General features: G+C 39.4%; 1 protein-coding gene across 2 annotated transcripts in view; it reads left to right on the forward strand.

The window, feature by feature from the left end:
* LOC126175863 (E3 ubiquitin-protein ligase Ubr3) overlaps window positions 1–23,639 on the forward strand; it is a 281,912-nt gene that overhangs the window by 254,682 nt on the left and 3,591 nt on the right. For both annotated transcript variants that reach the window (XM_049922876.1, XM_049922877.1), the window contains 4 exons: window positions 1,400–1,609; window positions 5,414–5,700; window positions 6,796–7,140; window positions 7,419–7,550. In XM_049922876.1, coding sequence (XP_049778833.1) covers window positions 1,400–1,609; window positions 5,414–5,700; window positions 6,796–7,140; window positions 7,419–7,550 — 974 coding nt within the window. The remainder of the gene's footprint in view (window positions 1–1,399; window positions 1,610–5,413; window positions 5,701–6,795; window positions 7,141–7,418; window positions 7,551–23,639) is intronic.

The following is a 23,639-nucleotide window of genomic DNA, read 5'->3' on the forward strand; positions in this document are numbered from 1 at the left end:
GGCATTATTACAAAAGAAGTCCATTCCTGTCCTAAACTGTTTCTGGGATCACCTTGTGTAAGCTGTAAAGGAGAAAATGAAACAGATGAAGTCACATCTTGTCATCATCCCTGGAGGTTTAATGTCCATTCTTCAACCTTTAGATGTCATTGTCAACAAACCTTTCAAAGAACATCTTAAGACGCCAGTATTGAGAATGGATGGCAGTGGGATCTCATCAGCTAACTCCAGGAGGCACAGGCAAGATAAGGAAGCCATAAATGCTGACAATGTGCAAGTGGATAATCTGATCATGGCAGAAAATTAGTGTCGATATTGTTACAAAAAAGTGGAAAACTGGAATTTCTTGTGCCGTTGACAGTTCTAAGGGCATGTTGTGGACTAGTGAGAATGAAGATGATGATGATGATGATGATGATGATGTGTTATCTGACCCAGAAAATATTGATAATAGTGATGAAAGTGAGGCAGCAGCATAGTGAGAGAAAAGAAACAATGCATTGTTGCTCTTCATTGTAGGCATAATGAAAGCATGCTATGAATCCATTTATTTTGTGTTAATTGAAAATAAATACCTATAGGTACCACTTTTTTCACAAATTACCATAAATATAACTTTCACGCACCTAATACATCATTTCCCTTCCCTTCTGAATTCCTAGAAGTACCACTGTACTACTCACATAATTCTCTCCCTAGTGTTTTAAAGAAAATTTAAGTTTTTTGTAATATCTGACTTGTTCCCTAAAATTTCAAGGCAACAATTTTAATGGGTTTTCAGGATGGCTGGCACATCCATGTATCGTTGGATTTTTCCTCTACCCTCCTCTCTCTTCCCCCATCCGCTCACGTACTCTTGTCAATTTAGTTTAGTTTTTTCTTCTATTTCCTGTGTTTTAATTCACAGTTTTATAACATTTCACCATTTTTCAAGTTATCTTGCTTGGTGTGAACAAATTTGATTGTGCGGGTGATCGTAGGTAAGATTGGGAGAGAGTGAATGCTATTTTATCACAGATTACTTTTCATATATTTGATCGCATTTACATTTTAACCGCATTTGTTTCTACTAATCTTAGTACAGGTGCTGATAACAACATTATTGAGTGCCCTTAACCCACCCCACAAATACTTATTCAATTTGATCCTTGGTCTCCCTCTAGATTACTCCCCCCACCCCCACATGTTCCCTCAGTTACCAGATTAATTTTTGATGCTTCTGGATGTATCGTATCAACCTAACCCTTCCTTTAGCTGAATAGTTTTGTTATATCCCTGGTGCAAGATATATATTTTGTCAGTGAAGTTACTGGTTTGAATTTGGTGAATTACAATACAAGACAAGTGCTATTTAAAATGCAAACAATTTGCTGTTAGTAATACCCTTCTGTATTTTCAGTACCACTCCTACATGTCTTGGCAGTACATTCTAGAGTGTTGGTCTCCTGGCCAACATGGAAAATATGGCAGCAAGTAGCCGGAGTTCCAGATTCAAACAGTGATCCTTTAGCTCTGCTACCAGCTGAAAGGACAGTTCCTTTACTGCTACATGATCCTTCTGCTCTGCTTACTCAGTTTGTCCTCCTCCTTCCACTGCATCTGGATCAAGGTTAGTAGTTTGTCTTTTGTATAACTGAAACTGCATTTTTCATGCTTGTTAGCCAAGTGATGTAGTGCACTTATTTGTATATCAGTTGATAGTATATAAGAGAGGAAGCTCAAGTGAAACATGGAGACCAAAAGCAGCTAATATTGTTGGGATGCTTCATGAAAGTACTAAATGACAGATAATTTTAATTAAGTTTTAAACACAGAATAGAGTAGAATTGCTTAGCTGTGAATGAATATGGGTGTGTGACTCAGAGGGTTTGGGGTTATGGGTGGTGGGAATAGCCAGTGAAATGATTTGCTTTGAACTAAACACCTAATATCAAAGGACTGGATAGGCAAGTGTGGCAACATTTGTTCCTGTAATGCTGCTATTCAAAGTTCCAAATGCTCAAGATGTGCAGTAGTTACCTAGCAGCTACCTCAGTGTGTAAGCCTAGTACGATGTGTGACATAGAAGGTATATGAAAATTGAATTTTGTGCTGTAATTAAATATTTTAATTTGAAATGTTCTACAAGTTGACAGATTGAAACAATGGGTTTAAACAGGGTCCTTGATTCAGAAATATTGGAGGTTAGAGTTCGCATAGAAAATATTTAAGAATAATCATGATGGAATAATGAAAGATCACAAAATTAATGTATCCAAGATAGTAACAGACAACACCTGTTGTGAATACAGCCTTTGTCAGTGTTGAGAGAGGGATGAGTTGTGAACATCGGAAGGGAGGCTGGTTTGAAATGAATAGAGAAGATTAAAAGAAACTCATATATTCTGAAACTTACGGAATACATGAAGGCCTCTCCAGGCTGGACTGCAGGGCCGTCTGGCAGTCTGGGTGTTTGCAAAACGTGAAAGTAGGTAGGAGAAAGGTGGTTCACATTGGAACTAGTTGGGGGCAGTCGGAGAGAGCCGAGATAGATGGAGACAAATGGCACAAGGCCATGTGCTCCAACGAACAGCTGGAAAACAAGAGTGTCTGCTCTTCGTGAAAGCTCATTCGAGAGAGAGGAGAGAGAGACACTTCGCTGTCCTCTCCCTCGCAGGATGCAGCCAATAGCAACCACATATCCCCTTTCTCATGCCTCCCTATCGGCTAGCTGGTGGTGTGTGGACTTTTAGTGCATCCAGCAGAGGTCTGAAAGTTCAATCTGCCAGTGGCTTTGACCAGAATCATTTCTGTCATGAAGGGTAAGGCCAGTTGGTCACATAGACACTGCAAGATTCACGCTATGATCCAGGCCTGTAGAATACATGCAGCTACATGTATGACAGAAAATTTTAAAATGTCAATAAATTATCAACAAATTAGACCTGATAAACCAAACTGGCTATGCACCCTGTGCAGTAGTTCGTACCATTGGCATTTCAGTTTAAGAAGTACCTTATGCATAACAAATATGACATTTACGTCATAATTGCCAAATTTTGACAGCAAAAGTTACAGCGAAGCACATTTCAGTACAGAGTTTAATAGTGTTACATGCAACTGTTTCACTCGGACTCATTATCACAGATGGAAGATTGATCCACCATCACACTAAAGAAACAAATTACTATTCAAAACGTATGAGAGTTCACTAATACAGGTCAAGACTGATTGGTCTGGTTGGAAAGTGACTGACATATTACTTGGGGAAAGGCAGAATCATATCCGGTTCTTATTCTACTTCACTATTATGTCATTTGGAAGAGTTGACCATGGTAGGGAGATTGCTCCCTTTAATTTGATTTGGTTCCTGTTTGAATTGTGTACTGTGAAGTAATATTAGTGAAACAAGAAAGTGACTCTGCCAGTGAAATAACTGGCAAGTTTTGCCACAATATACAGTGCGTACAGTACAAATTGGAATTTTGCTGGTCAAGTATATAGCTATCTGAAGTGAATGCTGGGAAATAATTTTTTCAGCAGTTATTGTGACATTTTTTCCAGGTTTTTCAGTCTACCCTCATATTGGACTTAGAGGACATCCTAAGCTGTTCAAAAATAGTAAGCAAACTCTGTATGAAGTAGCTAAATTCATCTGAGGAGATTACTCCCTTTCAAGCGCAGATAAAAAGTAAAATGCACAATCCTACTCGTTGTGATGCCTGTGAGTTATTTATGCTCATAGTGTGCAAGTACTACTAGCCATTGAAACATAATTTTTGAATGTAGGGAAGCTGCTGCAGAACAATGCACAGTGCCTGTTCTTTTGTGTGTTGCTGCTTGGTGAAAGCCTTGGAAAACACTAGGATAGAATGGATACTAATTTGGTCCAGCTAGATGCTGCTGGTACTTTTTTGAACAAGTAACCTCTTCTCAGAACCATTCAAATACAAGCCATGCCACATATTATGGGATGCATCAATCACGTCCTTGTGTGGACACATCTCTCTCCCAAGAGGCTGTGTTAAGGTCTGCCTTAATTTGTTCTACAGAATGCTCAACGAAGATTTGTCATGCTGCTCGATGAGTGACATATTCTTCTGTTTAGTGCTAGGAGTATTCTTAACAGTGTGCTTGATATCATCCTCTTCTCTGTAACTGCAATTACAGTCAAAAGTGTTGCCTGCACCACTGCCTCCCCCACCTCCACCCCCCTCAAATGTTTATCATATCCTCAAGTTTTTATCACATAATCAGTCTTGCCAACATTTTTCCCCAAAGAGCCTCAATCAATTGTGACGCCACTTGGTTTAAAATTACCACTAGCTAGTAATCATCAGCCAAGGAGTTGTGTAATGATTCTGTCATTTTTCTCCCATGAGTGTTACTTAGAAAGAGATTTTTACACTGGCATATCTCTTGCACCATCCACTTGATCTTTTCACTAATATGATACACTCAGACATAACCTAGTATTCAGATCTGCTAGCCCTAACATTACTGCTGTAAACTGCAGCTCAGCTTTCAGATGTGGTAAATCTGTAATTTAAACATTTGTAAGAAAAGTTGCTTCGAAGTATGAAGACAAAACAGAAGATTAACTCTAAAAAAAAGGGACACTTTGATCATTTTTATTTCTTTGTGTGAAACTGACAAATGCCATGTAAAATTATTTTCAGCATATTGTGCCTTTTCATTTTTGTATGCTTAAGCCATGCTCTAATTGTTCTCATTTTAGTTCTTAGTGACTAGATTTTTCTCCCTTTTATCAAATAGTTGTAACATTTACTTTTTACTTTTTGTTTTGAGTTGAAGGGGTTGATGAAAGTAATTGTTAACCAACAAGAGTGTAATTTTTAGTTATGGCATCTAATGAGTTGTTTACGTTCAAAGACTAGAACATAAATACAAAACACAAGACAGTTTATATAAAATTTTATTTATTAGGAGATCCACAGCCTCAGCCTGTTTTGCAAATGAAACCATCTGATCTTTTTATAATTTGCGCAGTTCGCCATTTTCAACCACGGGTCATTGCCAACCAAGTGTTTTAAGCATGAAGCTTAAAGCATGTGCTTGAAAATGACCAGTTGTTGAAGTTTGTCAAATGCACTGAGAATGAAAAGAGTACTGCCTGCTTGGGTCCTGCTTTCATTCTCAATACAATTTATGTACTAGACACTTCTGTCTAGCACGACAAAGGGATCTGCTTGTTACAAGCATGTGGTGCATTCAAAAACACAGCAGATACTGCGATCAAAGTGGTCCTGCAATATTGAGGGTTAGTAATGTCTTCTGCATACCCCCTTCAACTGTCAGAATGCTTTTAAGCATATAGTTGAAGACATTTAGATTTTGCCAGTTTACTACTCCAAGTTTTAGAGAAGTTAGCTACATTGCCAGAGTTTAATTTTATACAAGTTTACTTTTCCAGCATCGTTTGCATGTGTGGTCAAGATATTTTACAACTTGCTGTACATGCAAGTTGTAGCGCAACTGACATGCAGCATGAAAGAAGCAGAGAGAGCAAGGTGGCGGCGTATTCCAGAACCAACAGATAGGTTAGACTCCCTCGATGCCGCATTTGCCCTCACGGTGCAGCAGTTGGACAGAGGTCGACTGTACCTTGAAGACAGTGTAGAACTTAATCCAGATGAGGGTGATGAAAATAATGCATCAGGACTGATATCAAGTGCACATCGTCAACATCTGGAGTCTCAGGTAATGTCATATATTAAGAGACAAGAAAATCAACTAGGGTAATTCTGTAACATGAAGTTTCAATCGAGAGTAATGCTTAGATGCATGACTCATTTAACAAAGGATGAATTTATTTCCTGTTAAGTCATTACATATGCATTATAGATTAACTGTCAGGCTTTTGGTGACTGTATCTCTTACACTGATCAGTGAGCAGAGCACATCTGATACAAAAATGGGTACTCATTAGTGAAGAATCAGAAACGTTTTGGTAGGAAATTGAGAAGTTACAGTGTAGAAATAATTGAATGTTGAACAGTATTATTTATTGTTGCTTAAGTATTCCACATAACTGAAGACAAAATTGCTGATAAATTTGTGAATCGGGCAATGTATATATGTCATAAGTAACTGAAAGTACACAATGGATGATACTTAATACCATTGTTAGTAGCTCACTGTCCTGTTCCATTACCTAAGGAACAAGGGAAAAATGAATGCTTCCATGGCTTAATACACACCTCAATTTCTCTTATATTATCATTATCCATAGGTGAATAGGCAGTCAGTAGAATTGGCACAGTCACCACCAGATATTCAGAGATGGCGTAAAAATGCAGCAAGAATCCTACGAGCCATTCCGTTATCACTTTATGTGTGAATTGAAAGGTTAAATTGCTAAGTTAAGTAGGTTTGTTTACGACATGTCTAAAAACAAAGTAAAAGCTGAAGCCTTAAAATATGCAATTTTGATTTCTTAGTAATAACATCAAATGCTTTTCTAAAAGGTGGGAATAATTGTACTGAAGCATGGGTATGCATGTGTCGCTTATGCAGTAGATCACCTTGACAACAGTTATGTGCCACACAACGTTGTTTCTCATACACCACGGACAACTTTTTAACTATACACCATTCTTATCGTTCCCATAATCTTGAACTGTCCTGAAAGTGCAGAATTTGAATCTTTTGTCACTTTAATTACAGAGATTGATTTAGTTTTAAGTGTTGCTCTTACAGAATTTATCATATTGCTCATTTCAAAATTGGGCATATTTGTCGATTTAACTCACTTGTGCACCAAGTTTCTTAACTTGAATGTTAATTATGTTTCAGTTGCAAACACTTTGTTTGCCATTTCTGCGCCTAGCAGCTCTTCTGCGACATCATTTATACGAGCAGCCTCTACCTGAGATTACCTCACCACAAGAAGAATTTGTCAGACTTGTCTATTACCTTGAACTTGTCGCTGAGGGTATGGAATGGGGTCGTTTTAGTGCAGCTGTTGCTCTCAATTGGCCCACAAATGGGGCAGCAACAGCACGTGCTTGGTGTGAACAGATGGCTGCCTTTGCAGCACGTTCACAGGTTTCAGCGCGGAACTTCTTAGCTGAACAACATTTGTCATGGCACCAGCCTCGTCTCCTACGGTTGCCACAACTGTATGATAAAATATTCCAGGTAAAAATAACCCTTCAGTTTATTCTTTTTAATGGATGTTTATAAATGTAATGACATTAGTACATAAATATGAAATTTGGATATATATGACTGATACTATTAGCTTCACTTGTATTCTGTGGTGATTGTGTGACCTTTGTGAAGATTTTGACTTACCCTGTTCTTAAAGTGATGGTGTATGTAAACTTCAGCCAACACTTCTATTTTATTTTATTATTATTATTTTTTTTTTTAACTTTAGTCATGAAGTTTGTAGCACTGTATCTCCTTTTTTTCAGTATTATCACAGAAGACAATGTTCTCAGTGCCATTCAGTACCCCGAGAAACAAGCATATGTTTACTCTGTGGTACACTGGTCTGTCTGAAGGAATCTTGCTGCAAGCAGCTTAGCACTTGTGAAGCTGTCCAGGTGGGTCTGTTGTGTGTTGTTTACGAAATAAGAATGTTAATTTCGATTTTTCTTACTGATTATCATTCTGTATGTGGCTAAGAGAGATGGATATGCATTGAAAATTTAATTTTCTGAATATCTTGATATTCAGAGGAAACTGAGTTGTTCCCAGTTAATCAGGTTCCTTATAAATTGATACATAATCACTAGCTAAAATATTTGTATCTTTACTGGGCATTACATAAATTGTTGTGAGGAGATAAGAAAGAATATTTCAAGCGAGTTATAAATAAGTCTTCAGAGGAAGATTGGTAAAAAATGTAGTATCTTCGAGGAGAATTAAAACTGTCGTACATGTTACTTAGCGCACTACTGCAGAACGACTTATAGCATATACAGAACAGAGTTCAGGTTGTTGTGATATGATAAGAAATGGACTTGTGCACAAATATAGAGCTGTGCTGGAAATATACATCCAACAATAATATATTTGCCATCTTAATCCTTTCAACCTGAATTTTTGTGGAGGAAGGAAAAGTTTTCTTTATGTGCTAATGCTCTTAGGTAATTTTTTTAATGATTTCAGATGCAAGATTTATACAAAAATATGTACCAATTTTCAAAACATACTTTTTATGCTTGGCTTCATTTTATAGACTAAAGTAACTAATTACAAAATATTCTCTATTGCAATAAATAGTAAAATCATCATTCAATAATTACCATGCATAATTACGATAATAGTATTCAGTTATACAGTGGAATATAGTGAACCAACCACATCCATATTTTCTGTTGATCAAGAGCTGCTGTGTACTGCTACATTGACTTACTGATATTTTCATAGTGATGCCCAACAGTTGGCAGCACTTGCACATGATGAAAAGGTAGAACGTTCACTAATGTGCACCTCATGTTTCCATTAGAAAAATATACTTCTGTTGTAGCTAAGGCACTGTAAATCTTAATGTGCACAATTGTAGCTGGAGGGTCTGAAACGGTTAATTGTATCGAGAGTCATTGTGAAGTTTTAACAGTATGTGTAACAAAAGTGATATAATGTTCAGCCAAAGTGAAATAGTGCCAGCAGTTTGAGTAAAGTTACGGAAACGTGGGTGATGATCATCAAGGGGAACTAGATATGATGAGCACTGTATGTTGTTGATTAACTTAACAATAAAAGACTGTGTTGAGTTTATAACATTACTTTATTTTCTAAATTATTCACAGTCACAACCAAAGAAGGAAAAGCGTCAAGTATTACATTTCATTTGTTACCGGTGAAATTCAGTAGTGTGTCTTCATATGAAACCAAGAAGTGTTATCATAGCCACTAGTATTTAAGGTTAAAATGAACATGATGTCCAGCCTTACGAACTGCACTGCACGCACTACTTACGAGCCACACACTATCAACGGACCCGGCCGTGCGCAACAGACGGCGTCAAGAAAACACTGATTGTTGGTGCAGCATCTTATGTCCCACATTACTCCCGCCAATATAATTAAGCCTAGACCTTCAAACTGATCACGCTTCCTGTGTCAGTTCCCGTATTTTTGCATGTTATCCCGCACTTTTCCGGTGCCACACGATCTTACATCTCTAACTACAAACCCCTCCCCACCCCACACACTTTCTCTGTTCTATGCCTGTTCGCACCGACTAAATCCACCTCACCCAGTCACATCTGTTGTCTCCCTTATCCGCCCCCAAACCTGCTACTCACAGTAATTTACTTATATTTATTAATGATTAGTTATTCTCTACTTTGACCTTTGTGACTTCTCACCAATTTTAGTGCGTTTTCACCTTCCACTATCCTCGTCTTCATCAGATTTCATCTCTCTTTTTCCCCTTGTGCATCCATTTTGTACTTTTCACACGTATTTGGGTGTATTTTGCACAATTTTTCAGATGCAGGAACTTCAGCAACATGCACAATGCCACCTCTTAAAAGCTCTCCATCCTGCTCACCTCCTACTCCCACCTCGGAGTGCCACTGTTGACCACTTCAACAACCGCCTCCAAACCTCCCCCATGCCCCCTCATAGCTGACAAACCTTGTCTCGCAGGCCTACTACACTTACCCCATCCTCCGAAACTCACTCCCACCACCACACAGAACTCAAATCCTAAACAGACCCACAACACAGTCATGAACCTTTCCTCCAGAAGCCTTAGTCCCACAGAAATATCAGTCCTTTCCAAAGGCCTCACCTTTTGCCCCACTCCGAAATTCAGCCATGCAGGACTAGTTAAAGACCTTCTCTCCTCCCGGTCCCTACAGTGGGAACACTTTTTTGCCACCAACCTGATCAATCAGTCTCAACCAAAGACCAACATTGAACCTTGCCTAACTCAGTTCAGTCCTCCATCCAACCATGATCCACCCCCACTACCTCCAAAACACCCCCTGTTAACTTTCCAGAATTTCTTATCCTCGAACCTTGCCTCTCCATCATTCCCCAAATCCTTCAACATGCATACTAACCTTACATTCGCAGAAAGAACCGCAGTCCACCATCTAAAAACTGATCCTGATCTTATAATTTTACCTGCAGACAAAGGCTCCACCATCGTAGTTTTGAACCGCAAGGATTACGTGGCAGAAGGACTCCGTCAGCTGTCAGATACTTCCACCTACAAACTATGCCACAGTGATCCCATTCCATCAATCCAGCAGGATCTCCAGTCACTACTCAAATCCTTAGGCCCATCCCAGAACCTCTCCCCAGAGTCTGTCTCTCTACTTACCCTTACCACTGCCCGCACTCCCACCTTCTACATGCTTCCTAAAGTCCATAAACCCAACCACCCAGGACGCCCCATTGTGGCCGGGTACTGTGCCCCCACTGAGAGAATCTCTGAACTCGTAGACCAACACCTTCAACCTATTACCCAGAACCTATCCTCCTATATAAAAATACCAACCATTTCCTCAACTGACTCTCCACAGTTCCTCTCCCTTTACCACACGGTGCCCTGCTCATCACTATTGATGCCACCTCCCTGTTCACTAACATACCTAATGCCCATGGTCTTACTGCTATCGAACACTACCTTTCCATACGCCCTATGGATTCCAAACCTACAACCTAATTCCAGTCTCCGTGACCAACTATATCCTCACCCACAATTACTTCTCCTTTGAAGGAATTACCTACAAACAAATCTGCAGTATGGCTATGGGCGTTTGCATGGCACCATCCTATGCTAGCCTATTCATGGGCCTTCTAGAGGAATCCTTCCTAAAAACCCAGAATCCTAAACCCCTCACCTGGTTCAGATTCACCGATGACATCTTTGGTATCTGGATTGAAGGTGAGGACACCTTATTCACATTCCTCCAGAACCTCAACAACTTCTCCCTCCATTTGCTTCACCTGGTCCTACTCAACCCAACAAGCCACCTTCCAAGATGTTGACCTCCACCTCAGAGATGGCTACATCAGTACCTCCGTCCATATCAAACCTACTAACCACCAGCAATACCTCCACTTCGACAGCTGCCACCTGTTTCATAGCAAGAAGTCCCTTCCGTACAGCCTAGCCACCTGTGGTCATCGCATCTGCAATGACGAGCAGTCCCTCTCTAAATATACCGAGGGTCTCACTAAAGCCTTCACTGACTGTAGTTATCCTCCCATACTTGTACAAAAACAAATCTCCCATGCCTCCCACCATCTCCCAAAGTCCCACAGTCCGGCTACAGAGAAGCATTCCCCTCGTAACTCAGTACCATCTGGGACTGGAGCAACTGTATTACATTCTCCGCCAGGGTTTCGATTACCTCTCGTCGTGCCCTGAAATGAGAAATGTCCTACCCACTATCCTTCCCACCTCTCCTACTGTGGTATTCTGCCGTCCACCGAACCCACACAATATACTCGTCCATCCTTACACAACCCCTGCTCCCAATCCTTTACCTCGTGGCTCATACCCCTGTAATAGACCTAGATGCAAGACCTGTCCATACATCCTCTTACCACCACCTACTCCAGTCCGGTCACTAACATTACCTATCGCATCAAAGGCAGGGCTGCCTGTGAAACCAGTCATGTGATCTACAAGCTAAGCTGGAACCACTGTGCTGCATTCTATGTAGGCATGACAACCAACAAGCTGTCTGTCCGCATGAACCGCCACCGACAAACTGTGGCCAAAAAACAAGTTGACCACCCTGTAGCTGAACACACTGCCAAACATGATACCCCTCATCTCAATGACTGCTTCACAGCCTGTGCCATATGGATCCTTCCCACCAACACCATATTTTCTGAATTCTGCATGTGGGAACTTTCCCTGCAATACATCCTATGTTCCAATAACCCTCCTGGCCTCAACCTCTGTTAGTCACTGTCCTCGCTCATCCAGCCCCCTCCCTGTTCCCATTCCAGCACTACACAGCTGTCATTTCACCACCACTCCGTATTTTAATTTCTTTTATTTTTATTTCTCTCCTTTCCGCTACTTACACCCTCCGCACCTTGTCTCCACCCTCCGTCTAAACTGCAACACTTCACTGTCCGCCACTCCTACCATACTACCTGTCCCCCTCCCCGCCCCAGCCTCCTCCTTACCACCATCCAGTCGCCACTCCCATCATGCACTGGTGCTGCAGCTCGCAGTGTAGTTTCAGCTCTCTGAGACTGCAGATGCGTGTGCAAGTTGTGCTTGCACTTGTGTGTGTGTGTGTGTGTGTGTGTGTGTGTGTGTGTGTGTGTACTGCTGACAAAGGCCTTAATGGCCAAAAGCTATGATTGTGTAACTCTTTTTATTGTGCCTATCGCGGCTCAGCCTCTCCGCTATATGGTGAGCAACAACTTCCCTTCTCTCGCATTGTTACATTCCATCCTGGATTTTCCATTGTTTGAAAGTCTACAGATTTGTGTACATAACTATTGTACAATGTCCGATATTCAATTTTTTATATTACAGAGTGTGGTATTAATGAATGTTCCTGGTAGACACAACATTTGTCCATAAACCAGCTTAGCAGTTGCATTCAGGACAGCTTTGAAGGCAGTTCATATGCCAAGCGGGACAGTCAGAAGAGTGTCTGTGCTGCGTTCGAAGGCACAGCATCTTAGACAGGCTTTGAGCAGACAGTGTAAGTGTTTACTGGCCTGTTTGCTGAAGGATGTTAGGCAGCTGTCCAAATTCCCTGAATTCCCAGGAGGACTTATATCACCGTGAATAGACCTTAAGAATATTTTGGCTACAGTCAGGGGTGCGGCATCTTTGGGAGACCTGGTCAGTGTGAAAAGTGGTTGGCTGTCATCAGGCAGAAACTACAGCCTTCTGGTAGCAGGAGGGGTCCATCAATATATACATGTATGCGCTTGAATTGCTGGTTTAGTGGATCGAAAGTGTGAGGTGTAAGACGAGATGATTACTGATTTTATTTTCCTGGCATGCACGCTGTGCATGATATATTTGCGGTTCTTTTCTACCTAATGCCAAACAAATGCTGTATTGACATAACATACCATCGCTTTAACTCCTGGATGGCACAGAGTGTGGAGTGAACAGATGGTCTGATGTTGGACCTCAGCTGTACCAAACAGGCGTGCACACTATGTTGAGATATCGCAGTATTTACTTCGCATTTGTATTTGGTATGTTGATGTGCTGAAGTTGGAAACCAGATAAAGAACCATGTAGCAGCCTCAGTTTATCATCCCCCTGCTGTGAAATGACATCATCATCCTACTGTGCAATGCCAAGAGCTTTGAAATCTAATTGTTGTACAATTATCTTGATTTGTGAAAGACCATGTGGCTAGTATGTTCTGCATGCAACTAACATCTGTGATATCAGTAGTGAAGTGTTGTAGCTGGTGTGATAATGCTTTCTCCATTTTCTTGTGAGTCATTGAAGACTGGAAATGAAAAATGTTCTAAGTGACATTTCTTTCAAAAATGCATTTTCAGCACTAATGTGTTTTTGGTACTCTGTTGCATGCACTCCTAGATTTGCACCAAATGTCAAATTATGGAGAAAATGTTTGAAACATTCATTATTAGAAGATGCATGGTCTTTGTGCCAAGCATTATTTCTTTCAGGAGTTTTGTCAGCTATAGCTTTGAACCCAGTCCATATAATTGTAATGCATTAACTGACTTCTTTGGTTTTAAAGATGCTGCTGAAAGACTATTATCAATTCAGGCATGTAAGATCTCCAAATGTAGTCTGATAAAACTGTCCCATACTCATCCATCTCAAATAGCTATTAAAAATTCTTACTCTGAAACATAAGAATAGAAGAATGTAAATGTATTCAAAAGATAAAAGAAAATGGCAGATGTATGCCATGCTATGCCATACTTCATCTGAAAGACCAGCCATGTTTATCAATTGCAAAACAGAAAGACCTGTTGATGATGCCATCTCTTCAATAGTGCAGATAGTTTTAAAGTAAGCTTTGCAGCATCTCATCCTAAGAATGGAGTTGTACAGGGTTGAGCGAACAAAAGTGGGCCAGAGACAGAGTTCCAGGGTACAAAGATACACAGCAGAGCAAAGGAAATACAGTACTAATGGCCCTGATCAGCAAGTTGCTGAAGGCTGATCGAAGCTGGACTTCTGGAATTGCTGCAGTGTCATCTGAAATGATCTGCTGCAGTTCTTGAAGACTATGATGGTTGTTGTGATACCCCTTAGACCTGAGAGCTCCCCCACACAAAGTAGTCACACATTGACAGATCAGGTGACCTGGGTGGCCAGCAAGGGCTGTGACCAGACTGACCTCAGCTAACAACTCTGTCACGTGTGAAGATGGTGTACATGTGATCCAAGGTTTGGCTGGCTGTATGGGCAGTTGTTTCATCCTGTTGGAAGTAACTGTAGGTCATCTTCTCCTCCATTAATGCTGCGACAAATGGTTTCAAAATGTTGACAATGTAATGCTCTGAAATCTGTGCCTGATGAAAGAAGATGGGACTAATAATGTGGTGCGCACACACTGCGCACCAAATCCCAACCTTCTGATAATGCAGTTGCGTTTCGTAGAAGTTACGCAGAATGTCTGCTGCCCAGAACCTGTGATTCTGTGAGTTGACATAACTCGGGTGAAGCCAGGTTTCATCAGACATAAAGAACAGAGCAGTGTCCAAGCCATTCATTGTTATCCCAGCGAATAGCCACTCACAAAATTGGAGGTGCTGAGGAGCACTTGCTGGTTTTAATTCACAAACAACAGACACTCGGTAGCGATGCATGTGCAGTTCCAGGTGGAGTATTTGTCTGCATGATCGACGTGATATGCCAGTCTTTTGCAACAGGCATTGGGTTGATTTGGTAGGACTCTGAAGCATTTTCTGGTGAACTGCAACCACATTTTCTGGTGTCTGGGCACATTTCAGAATTTTGTTTGACTTATTCAAAACAGATCCTGTCACGCAGTTTTGAGACTAAGCATTGTGTGGCATTCTTTGCTGGTACTTTGATACCATTAAACTTCTTGGCAAACAACTGACCACACCATTTCCTTGACTTTGTTTTCATGTAACTTTCCCCAATGAACACCCACTGCCACTGCCACTGCCACTGTGAGAACCATTGTCCCCTTTGCACTGCTCCACTCACATTTACACAGCCCATACTATGCTGTGAGCCAGTGTGGATCATGTGGCGGGTGAGTGGCGGGCGTACATATGGCGTGCACATAAGCAGGTGTAGTTGTATGCATACATTCACATCCTATTGTATCCCTCATCTGGGTTACTTTTATTTGTCCCCACACTATACAAGAAACAGATGTCAATACTGAGAGATGTTTTATCATGAATTTAGTGTCATTCTCCTATTGCAAAATGATGTAAAAAAATGAGAAATGGTTTTTGTTGAGTACATTTCTTCCAGTTAAAATATTACTGCTGTATTTCTGTACTTTTATGATCCTGAATAAAGCATAAGACATCTTTATTAATGGCACTTGGAACATAAACTTTCTTATTGTCTCTGAGAACCGATCAGTTTCCTGGTGCAGCATTTAGAACAGTCTTAATAAAGTATTTATTTCGTAATTTGTTTCATTATTTTTTGCAGTGATGAGGTGGGGAGCATAATATTTGGAATAGAAATACACTATCTACAATATGAGATACATTGTGTTTTGATTATTCTGACAAATGTAAGGTTTGGCACTTAGAAAGGTTTCCACTTCCATCAATCATATGTTACAGTAAAATTCATGAACAATGGCTGTCTGCACAGATAGAGACACAGAATGGTGACTGGAGCATTGCCAGTCCTAAATGACAGGTGCAGTAAACACATAGAAGTGCTGTTTGTAAGCTAGTGTTTATCGAATTGCAATCAGTAGAGAAAGTTTAGCCACCACCACCACCACCAACAACAACAACAACAACAACGGCACATGATTACCACAGTGAGATGACTTGTGTGAGGGAACAAGCTATGCAATGTGGACTGGCACTGCATGTGTGTTTGGTGCTTTGTCCTAAGCATCTATGTACAAAGTAGTACAAATGCTCGTGCCAAAGGCCTAACTTAAAGTTTTGCAGATAATGATTTTCACACAGTATAAAAAGTTCAGTAACCTGTAACACTCTGATAATGCCACACATGGCTACCCCACTGTAATACATGTTTCATTGTCACTTTGGTTCTTGTGCACTGTCTCATAAGTTACGTGCTTTACATGTATCGTGCTTGTCTACGTGCAATGTATAACTACTGCCAGCTTAGACATAGTGTACCTCACATTACATAACATTCTGAAAGGAACAATTTAAATGCCCCAAAAACATTATATTTAATTTGGTGGGATGTGCCGTCTTTTGGGATTGTAATAAGTGTTATTTAGGCCATTTAAATTCTCCCACTTATGGCCACAGTGCAGCAACCTTAGTTCTGTTTTTCTTACTGAAAATATATCACTGTTTGTTGCAGTGTAGACTGTTTCAGTAGTTATTTAGACCAGAGGCATTTTACTTTACTTTGTTACTTACAAATCCGCAATTCACTTTCAAGTACTTTGTTAACTTTGTTTTGATCAGAGTACACAAAAAAATTTGAATTTATAAAAGCGTGAAAACTAAAATATATTGTGTGTCATTGAAGTGCAGTGTGCTAAAAAATCTAACATCTGTGTAGAAGAAAGCATGTACGAGATGAAACAGTGACCACTGAAAATACTCTAAAATAAAATGAAACGCATCTGGTCTAAATAAGACCTTTATTACAGTCGCAATAAATGAAACATAACCCTATATTACTTGTAAATTGTGACTGTGGAAGAGAGACCACAAAAACGAAGTAGACAACATTACTGTTGTGTGTGTCCCTTACCTTTCATCGTTTTCAGTTGCTGCTATTGTCATCATCTACTTTACTGCAGTCTATGTCAGTGTCTGATTCACTTGGTGATGACGATGGGCTCAAGCAAATTATCAATTAAAATTTCTCTGTTCCTGTTCTCATCCTGTGGCCATTCTGTGTGTCAAAAACAATCAGCTCATGCCGAAGGAGTTATGCAGTCAAGCAATTTGTGCAGAATTCTACTGTGATCATTCAAAGCACTGATAAGTTATACAGTTCCGGGAGAAAGTGTATTTTTAAGAAAGTGTATTTTTAACCGGGAAATCTGACAGAAAATCTAGCAATCTGAACATATTTTACTTGGATGAAACATGGGTAAGCCTGAATCAAACTAGGCAAGAGCGTTGGAAAATGAATGATGGTTCAGATGGCTTGCAAGTACCACATGATAAAGGTCGAAGAATAATTGCTGTTTTAAATGTCTTGTTTCATTTTGTGACATAGCCTTTTACTTGTGCCCATATGAGTTCAATTGTATCACAGTGGCAATGGTACAGTGACAAATTCAAAACTACATGTTTGTATTCCTTTGCAATATTATTGATGTTCTAAATTTTTACATGAGGCTTATGAAGTGCTGTAAAATTCAACAATTCAGTACAAATTTGGTTGCAGTATGCAGTATCTTTTTACTTCCAACGTACAGCATGATATCAGCTTTTTAGTACTTGATGTGGGTGCCTTGCCAACAACAACTTGCATTGTCAAAACAATCACTATTTGCATAACAATCACTATTTGCAGGCGTGTAAGGGAGAAATTGTTTCCTAAACCATAATTTAAATGTCTCCAATTTCATTTCAGAAAGATAACCCCTTGAATTGCTCCTTTTTGCCCAAAACACACATTTGCTTTCTAGAATAAATCTGGAAACAAAACCAGTGCAAAGTGCAATTATTCTTCCACATTTATCACGTGGTACTTGCAAGCCACCCGAACCATCATTCATTTTCCAACGCTCTTGCCAAGTTTGATTCAGGCTTACCCATGTTTCATCCAAGTAAAATATGTTCTGATTGCTAGATTTTCTTATTTCAAGAATACTTCTTAAAAACTATGCCCTTTAAGCAGCAATATAACTATGTTCCATTAACAGGGTGTATACATGGACAAGGAAAAAAATTCTCGGATTTCTCCCAGATTTCCCGGTTAAAAATACACTTTCTCCCGGGTGGAAACATACTTTTTCCCCAGTTAACTGTCAGTTTATTTCCTCTCAGAACTGTATAACTTATCAGTCCTTTGAATGATTAGTTTTATTCACGGGCTTAGAATTTCCCAGTGCTTTAGAAAACTAAACACTGGGGGGGAAAAAAACACATTTTGGAAAGATCTTTGATGAGCAACAACATGTATGCTGCATGTTTTCATGTTACAAAAGTATAAATTCGAATTCCACCAAACACCGCATGTTACTTTCCAAAGCATTGAAATCGAGATTGTGATGCGCTTTTATAAGCCAGTCATAGCTCATGTCATGTGATCTCACCAGCCAAGGACAATAGGTATTCAGAGCTTAGGACACGTGATGTAGTCGGCCAATAGCAACATCACTGTTAAGTAGCGCGAAACCCAAACAGAAAAAGTTAATGGTTTAAATTAATATACATAGTGTTGCTGCATGAAATGCAGCATTGGTCTATAAAATTAATAGGCTGCAAGAGAAGCTAAGCTTTCACATATAATGTTGGTCATCACACAAAAGTGCCAGTAAAATTTTTAATAACGACATAAATGCCTGATCTTCTGGGCTCAAAATTCATCTAAATGGCTCGTCATCAGAGAGTTTATTTTTAAATGAGAGTCAAACACTCTGTGATTTAAGAAATTCATCGTACATTCACACACATAATTCAACTTCCGTAACAGGAAATTTACCTTGATGGTAATGCTTTTCAAACCACCATTCGGAATTTTCCCGCGTTCTGTTAGAAATAGGTTCGTTTCTGCAGTTGCCAGGGAGCGTCAGATGACAGGCGTCACCGCGCTTGCGCAGCTACGATGTCGTAGGATGCCCGTGTGTTTGTACGTGTAAAACATTAAAAGATCTTACATTATGTCATAAGAAAAACAAGACATCAGAGGATACTCCAAGAGCATCGGAATTTTGTGACCCATACTAAAATGTGCACATTTAAAGTGCTCATTAAGAATATGTCCAGATTCCCAGTGAAGTAGGCCACAGCCTGATATTATGCTTTTCAATGTGGTTTTTGGGATGTAAATTTTCTTGGAGTAGCAGTACTGTGTTATCTCATGTTTGGTTCTTTATTATGGCATAATGCCATAGTGCTAGAAGTTGAAAATGTGCACTTAAAATGCAGTGAACAGTGTGTGGAATTAAACACTTCATTTCAAACATATTGTTTGCCTCAGCGGAAAAGATTAATAAAAGAAAATTTTTTTTAGCAAACCGACAAAAATAATTTCATTGTTCTGCAAGGCAATTAATGCTTGACTGTCAGAAAGGTGGAAATAAAATAAAATCTGCAACTAATAACACATTTTAGCCTTCTGTAATTATGTGACAGTATTTTAATTCACTTGATAGCTCCCGGCCACAGAAATCTGTTTTGTTTCCATTTGACGTGAGAGCAGTAAACGAGGAGGAAACAGCAAAATCACTAAATGTATACATGGGTCACGTGGAGACTACCCACTTCCCCACTCTAACTCGGACTGTTCTGCGCACCAACCCCGGATCTATGATATTTCCGAACCAGCCAATACACCGCTAATCTCTTGAGCATTTGAGATAGGATATCAATAATTAGGAAAAAATCGAATTTTCAAAAATATGTTCATTTTGTAGTGCACATCTTTCTGAAGAATCTGATGCATAAAACATATCTGTTCGAGGAAATGTAAGACATGTTATTTGGTGGTAAGTGTGCCAAACTGCAGTGCCTCACCTCATCACACAGCATTCTTCTGTCGCATGTCACTGTATTTTGTTCTGTGGAATTGAAACGTGTATATTTTATAAGGGATGCCATCAAACCATATTCTGGACAGTGGAAATTAAAACATCCTGTGGTGCCTCTCCTGCTTACAGTTGGCCAGTTTGACATCCTGTCCCTCTTTTTTTAAAAAAAAAAAAAAAAAAAAAAAAAAAAAAAAAAAAAAAAAAAAAAATGTTCAGAAAATTTGCACTCTTCACTCCCTATCAGTTAACAACTTGCTGCTTTGTGTGACAAAATTAAATATAGGATACATAAACCCAGTAAAGACATGAGACAAGAAAGACAATACACATTTCTTCAATCCTTAGCTCCTAGAATTTTTTCTCTCTCATCTTGCTACAGCTTTACATGGCATGCTTTCCTTTTTACAAAAGACTCTATTACCTCATCAAAGTTCATCAAACGTTTTGCTACATGAAAAATCGAAATGTTGCTGTCTAATGCTGAAAAAGCTGTTAATACAGTACCCAAGATTGGTGTGGTTTCCCGATCTGATTACGTCTGTTTTGTCACTGTCTGTCAGATAAAACAAAATAGGCCTTTCTAATACTGCAACAATTGCAACACACACCAAATAAACGAGACTGTTTTGCCACAAACAGTCTTTTTTGTAATGACAGAATATAATTCACGAAGTACCAATATCAAATGCCTATTAGGCCTACTACAAGCAAAAAGCTTTACGTTAGGAAATAGTTTCACACGTCATTCATATACTCCAGTTTCTCAAGCATGAGATCGAAAAGTAGTTGTACGAAATTTTTATACAAACTTGGAATCGTCATATTGTTTCATAATTTGTGTGATTTCCCTGTTTCTTCTCCTTCCTCGTTCTAACAAACAGTCTTGTTATCACTAATTCTGTAACTATTCCTGCCAATGTCACAGCTTATTTGCCGGTTAACTTCACTAACTCTGCCAGGATCACCGGTTTAGTTATCCCGCGATTATTCTCCAGTTAGGCATTGTTACATGTTCTTGCAGAATAAAATTTAAAGCGGCTGCTAGCTGGGGACTGTATAACTGACCTTTACTAGTATATCGATCTGGCCAAAAATTTTCTGTCAAAATTTCATTTTCTTGAATACACCGAGAAGGTAATACGTAATCTCTCTTACCTGTTATTCGTTTATTTCCACTCTGGTAGTCTGAATCTATGGATTTCGCTAGTAATTATAACAACGCTGATCATTCGCAAACCCAATCAACCACACAATCAGAAAGCGGTTGGCATTCATTCGTTCGGCCACTCCGCTCAGCTCGTATAGCCCCTTTTGTCTGAAGGAAAGTTTGTTTCTACGTGCGACGAGGATTCCCCTGACTGAGACATCATGTACACTATGCATGCATTCACAAATCAACTTAAGATTCATTCAGAAATCATCTTAGAATGTGTTCAAAAACCGACAGGGATGCGTTTCAAAGTCATATGAATAATCGACTGACTAACGTGCGCTGGATGCTAGTTGCTTTGTGAATATGAATTTGCCCCTTCCCCACATTCTGGGCCTGCTGCGCATGCATGAATCTAGCAGCTTTGGACGCTCCAGTAACATTTTTCCCGGTAGCATCTAGCTGCTTGCTGCGACTGCTTACACAGCCAACAGCCGCATTCCTGTAGCCAGAAGCGGGAGAAGGTACTACGCAACTGTGCATGCGCAAGATCCCGCTCGTAACTGCTAAAACAAATCTAATGTAAACAGTTGTGACATCACGCTCATTGGAGGCAATTTGTTGTTACGAAGCATTTGCATAGTCTTCGTAAATCCTTTAACACATTTTGCTGTTGGCAGATGCTTGTATGAGCACTGTGTTTTGTTGCTGTATATGGTGTGTTTCCTGTTCAATTTAAGTTTTATTTTCGTTTTTTCTCTCGTTCATGTTTTATTGCTGCAGTATTATTCTGCAGTAGTGGGATACTGTAATATCCTCTGTCAGGGTATCGGTTCTTACCAGTCAAAATTACAAAAATTTAACTGAAAACAAAAACAATGAAAAATTCCCGGGTTTTTCCTGGTTATCTCCCAGATGAAAAAAATTCCCAGGTTTTTCCTGCATCTCCTGATTGTCCCGGGTCGTATACACCCTGATTAAAAATTTTCTTCCATCATTTGTATGTACGTATTTGAATCCAGTGTTTTAAAGCAATCTTTGCATTGAAAAATAGTGCCTTTAAAATTTATAGTTTCACAAATTAGCTATGTATTTTTTATTTTATTTTATATTTTTTTTTAACGGTAGGAAATTAGTTTTCATTATGCATACTGAAATTAAAATGTCATACAACATCTTGTAAAAATTGTCTAAATTCATGACAAGCTTCTCACAGCTGTGATGTTTTCCTAGTGATCTGAAAAGTGGGCTTCTTCAGGTCTGAAGAGATAAATTACATTCACTGGCAATCTGTTGAACAGTTCTCAAGCTGACACCACTCGCTTGTGCAGTCTGTTCCTGAGATCTGACAACATCTGTGATATGTCCACCATTTTCTGATTGGCATTTGATTAAAGCGTGTCTGGCAAATTATGTTTCTTGCCTGCCACCACCATCAATCATGACAGCTCGCAACAAATGGAACAGAAATGCCTTAAATAACTCACTACGATCACATTTCAACACATGCATTGCTACAACATTCACAGTGGAGCTTCCTGAAAACTACTGAATGCTCATTGGCTATCAGAGGATGCATGACATCAGGTGTGCAGAACGAGATTAAACTTGGCCACCTTCCTTTGTGACTCGGGACTATAACAGTTCATGGCCTGTGTAAAAGTGAACTGTCAGACTTAAAGTATATGTCAAAATTATTATTTATGGCTGCATTAAGTTTTTTGTCATATGCTGACCAGTTAGCTTGTAAAGGGCTTCGAGCTGAGAAATGTGTGAAGTTGGAATTGCTTGTCAGTTGATTTTTGCAAAGCAGCTTCTATTGCAGTCGATGCTGCATCTACTATGAGTGCTAGATGTACTTGCAATGGTAATAGTATAAGTGTGTTGCATCTGCAGTGGCAGCCATGAGATCAGTAAAGGCAATGTTCACTGCAGTTGCCTATTGTAATGTGTCTCCTGGTTTTAGAGAACCCTTGAGAAATTCATTGAGTGTTGTTGTGATCAGCACATGTATATATGCAGACTGAAGTGATGAAAAAAATCGTACCAAGGTCAGGATTTGAACCCAGGTCACCTGCAGGAGACCTGGTTTCAAAACCCAGCCTTGGTACAAATTTTCATTAATTGCTTCAGTCAGCATATATACATGACAGATGTTTTGAGACTTGAAAATGTTTCTGGAACCAAATAATTTCATTTGAGCTGTACACAGTTTTGAATGACAGCAATGAGTATATCAAGTGGGTATGATCTTCTGACGGTCCAAGGGCATCAGCATGTTTATATTTTGTATTTGTATGTCACTAAAGGAAGAATTTATTCTGAACAAAATGGACAGAGATAAAGTTTAAATTTCCTTGATATAAAAGTATTTCTGAAGCTGCATAATTATAAACCAGGGCCCATGCATGTATTAAATCATTTCACCTCATAATCAGAGAGGAGATCCATGCACAAAGGGCACATACCATTTGTAGGTGCAGTTAAGTTTCATAATGGATTAAAATAAATAAAGTTGGTGCAACTTTAAGTTCCACAGATTGCATAGTATGAAAGAGAACTGTTAGTATTTAAACATTCAACTGTTGTGCGGTTGGTCTAGATAGAAGATCTTTTTAAAAAGAATTTTTTTTATCTGCTGTAATGATTCTCATGGTAATTCTATTATTAAAGAATTTGTAAGCT

Source organism: Schistocerca cancellata, chromosome 3, assembly GCF_023864275.1.
Source record: "Schistocerca cancellata isolate TAMUIC-IGC-003103 chromosome 3, iqSchCanc2.1, whole genome shotgun sequence".
Taxonomy (NCBI): domain Eukaryota; kingdom Metazoa; phylum Arthropoda; class Insecta; order Orthoptera; family Acrididae; genus Schistocerca; species Schistocerca cancellata.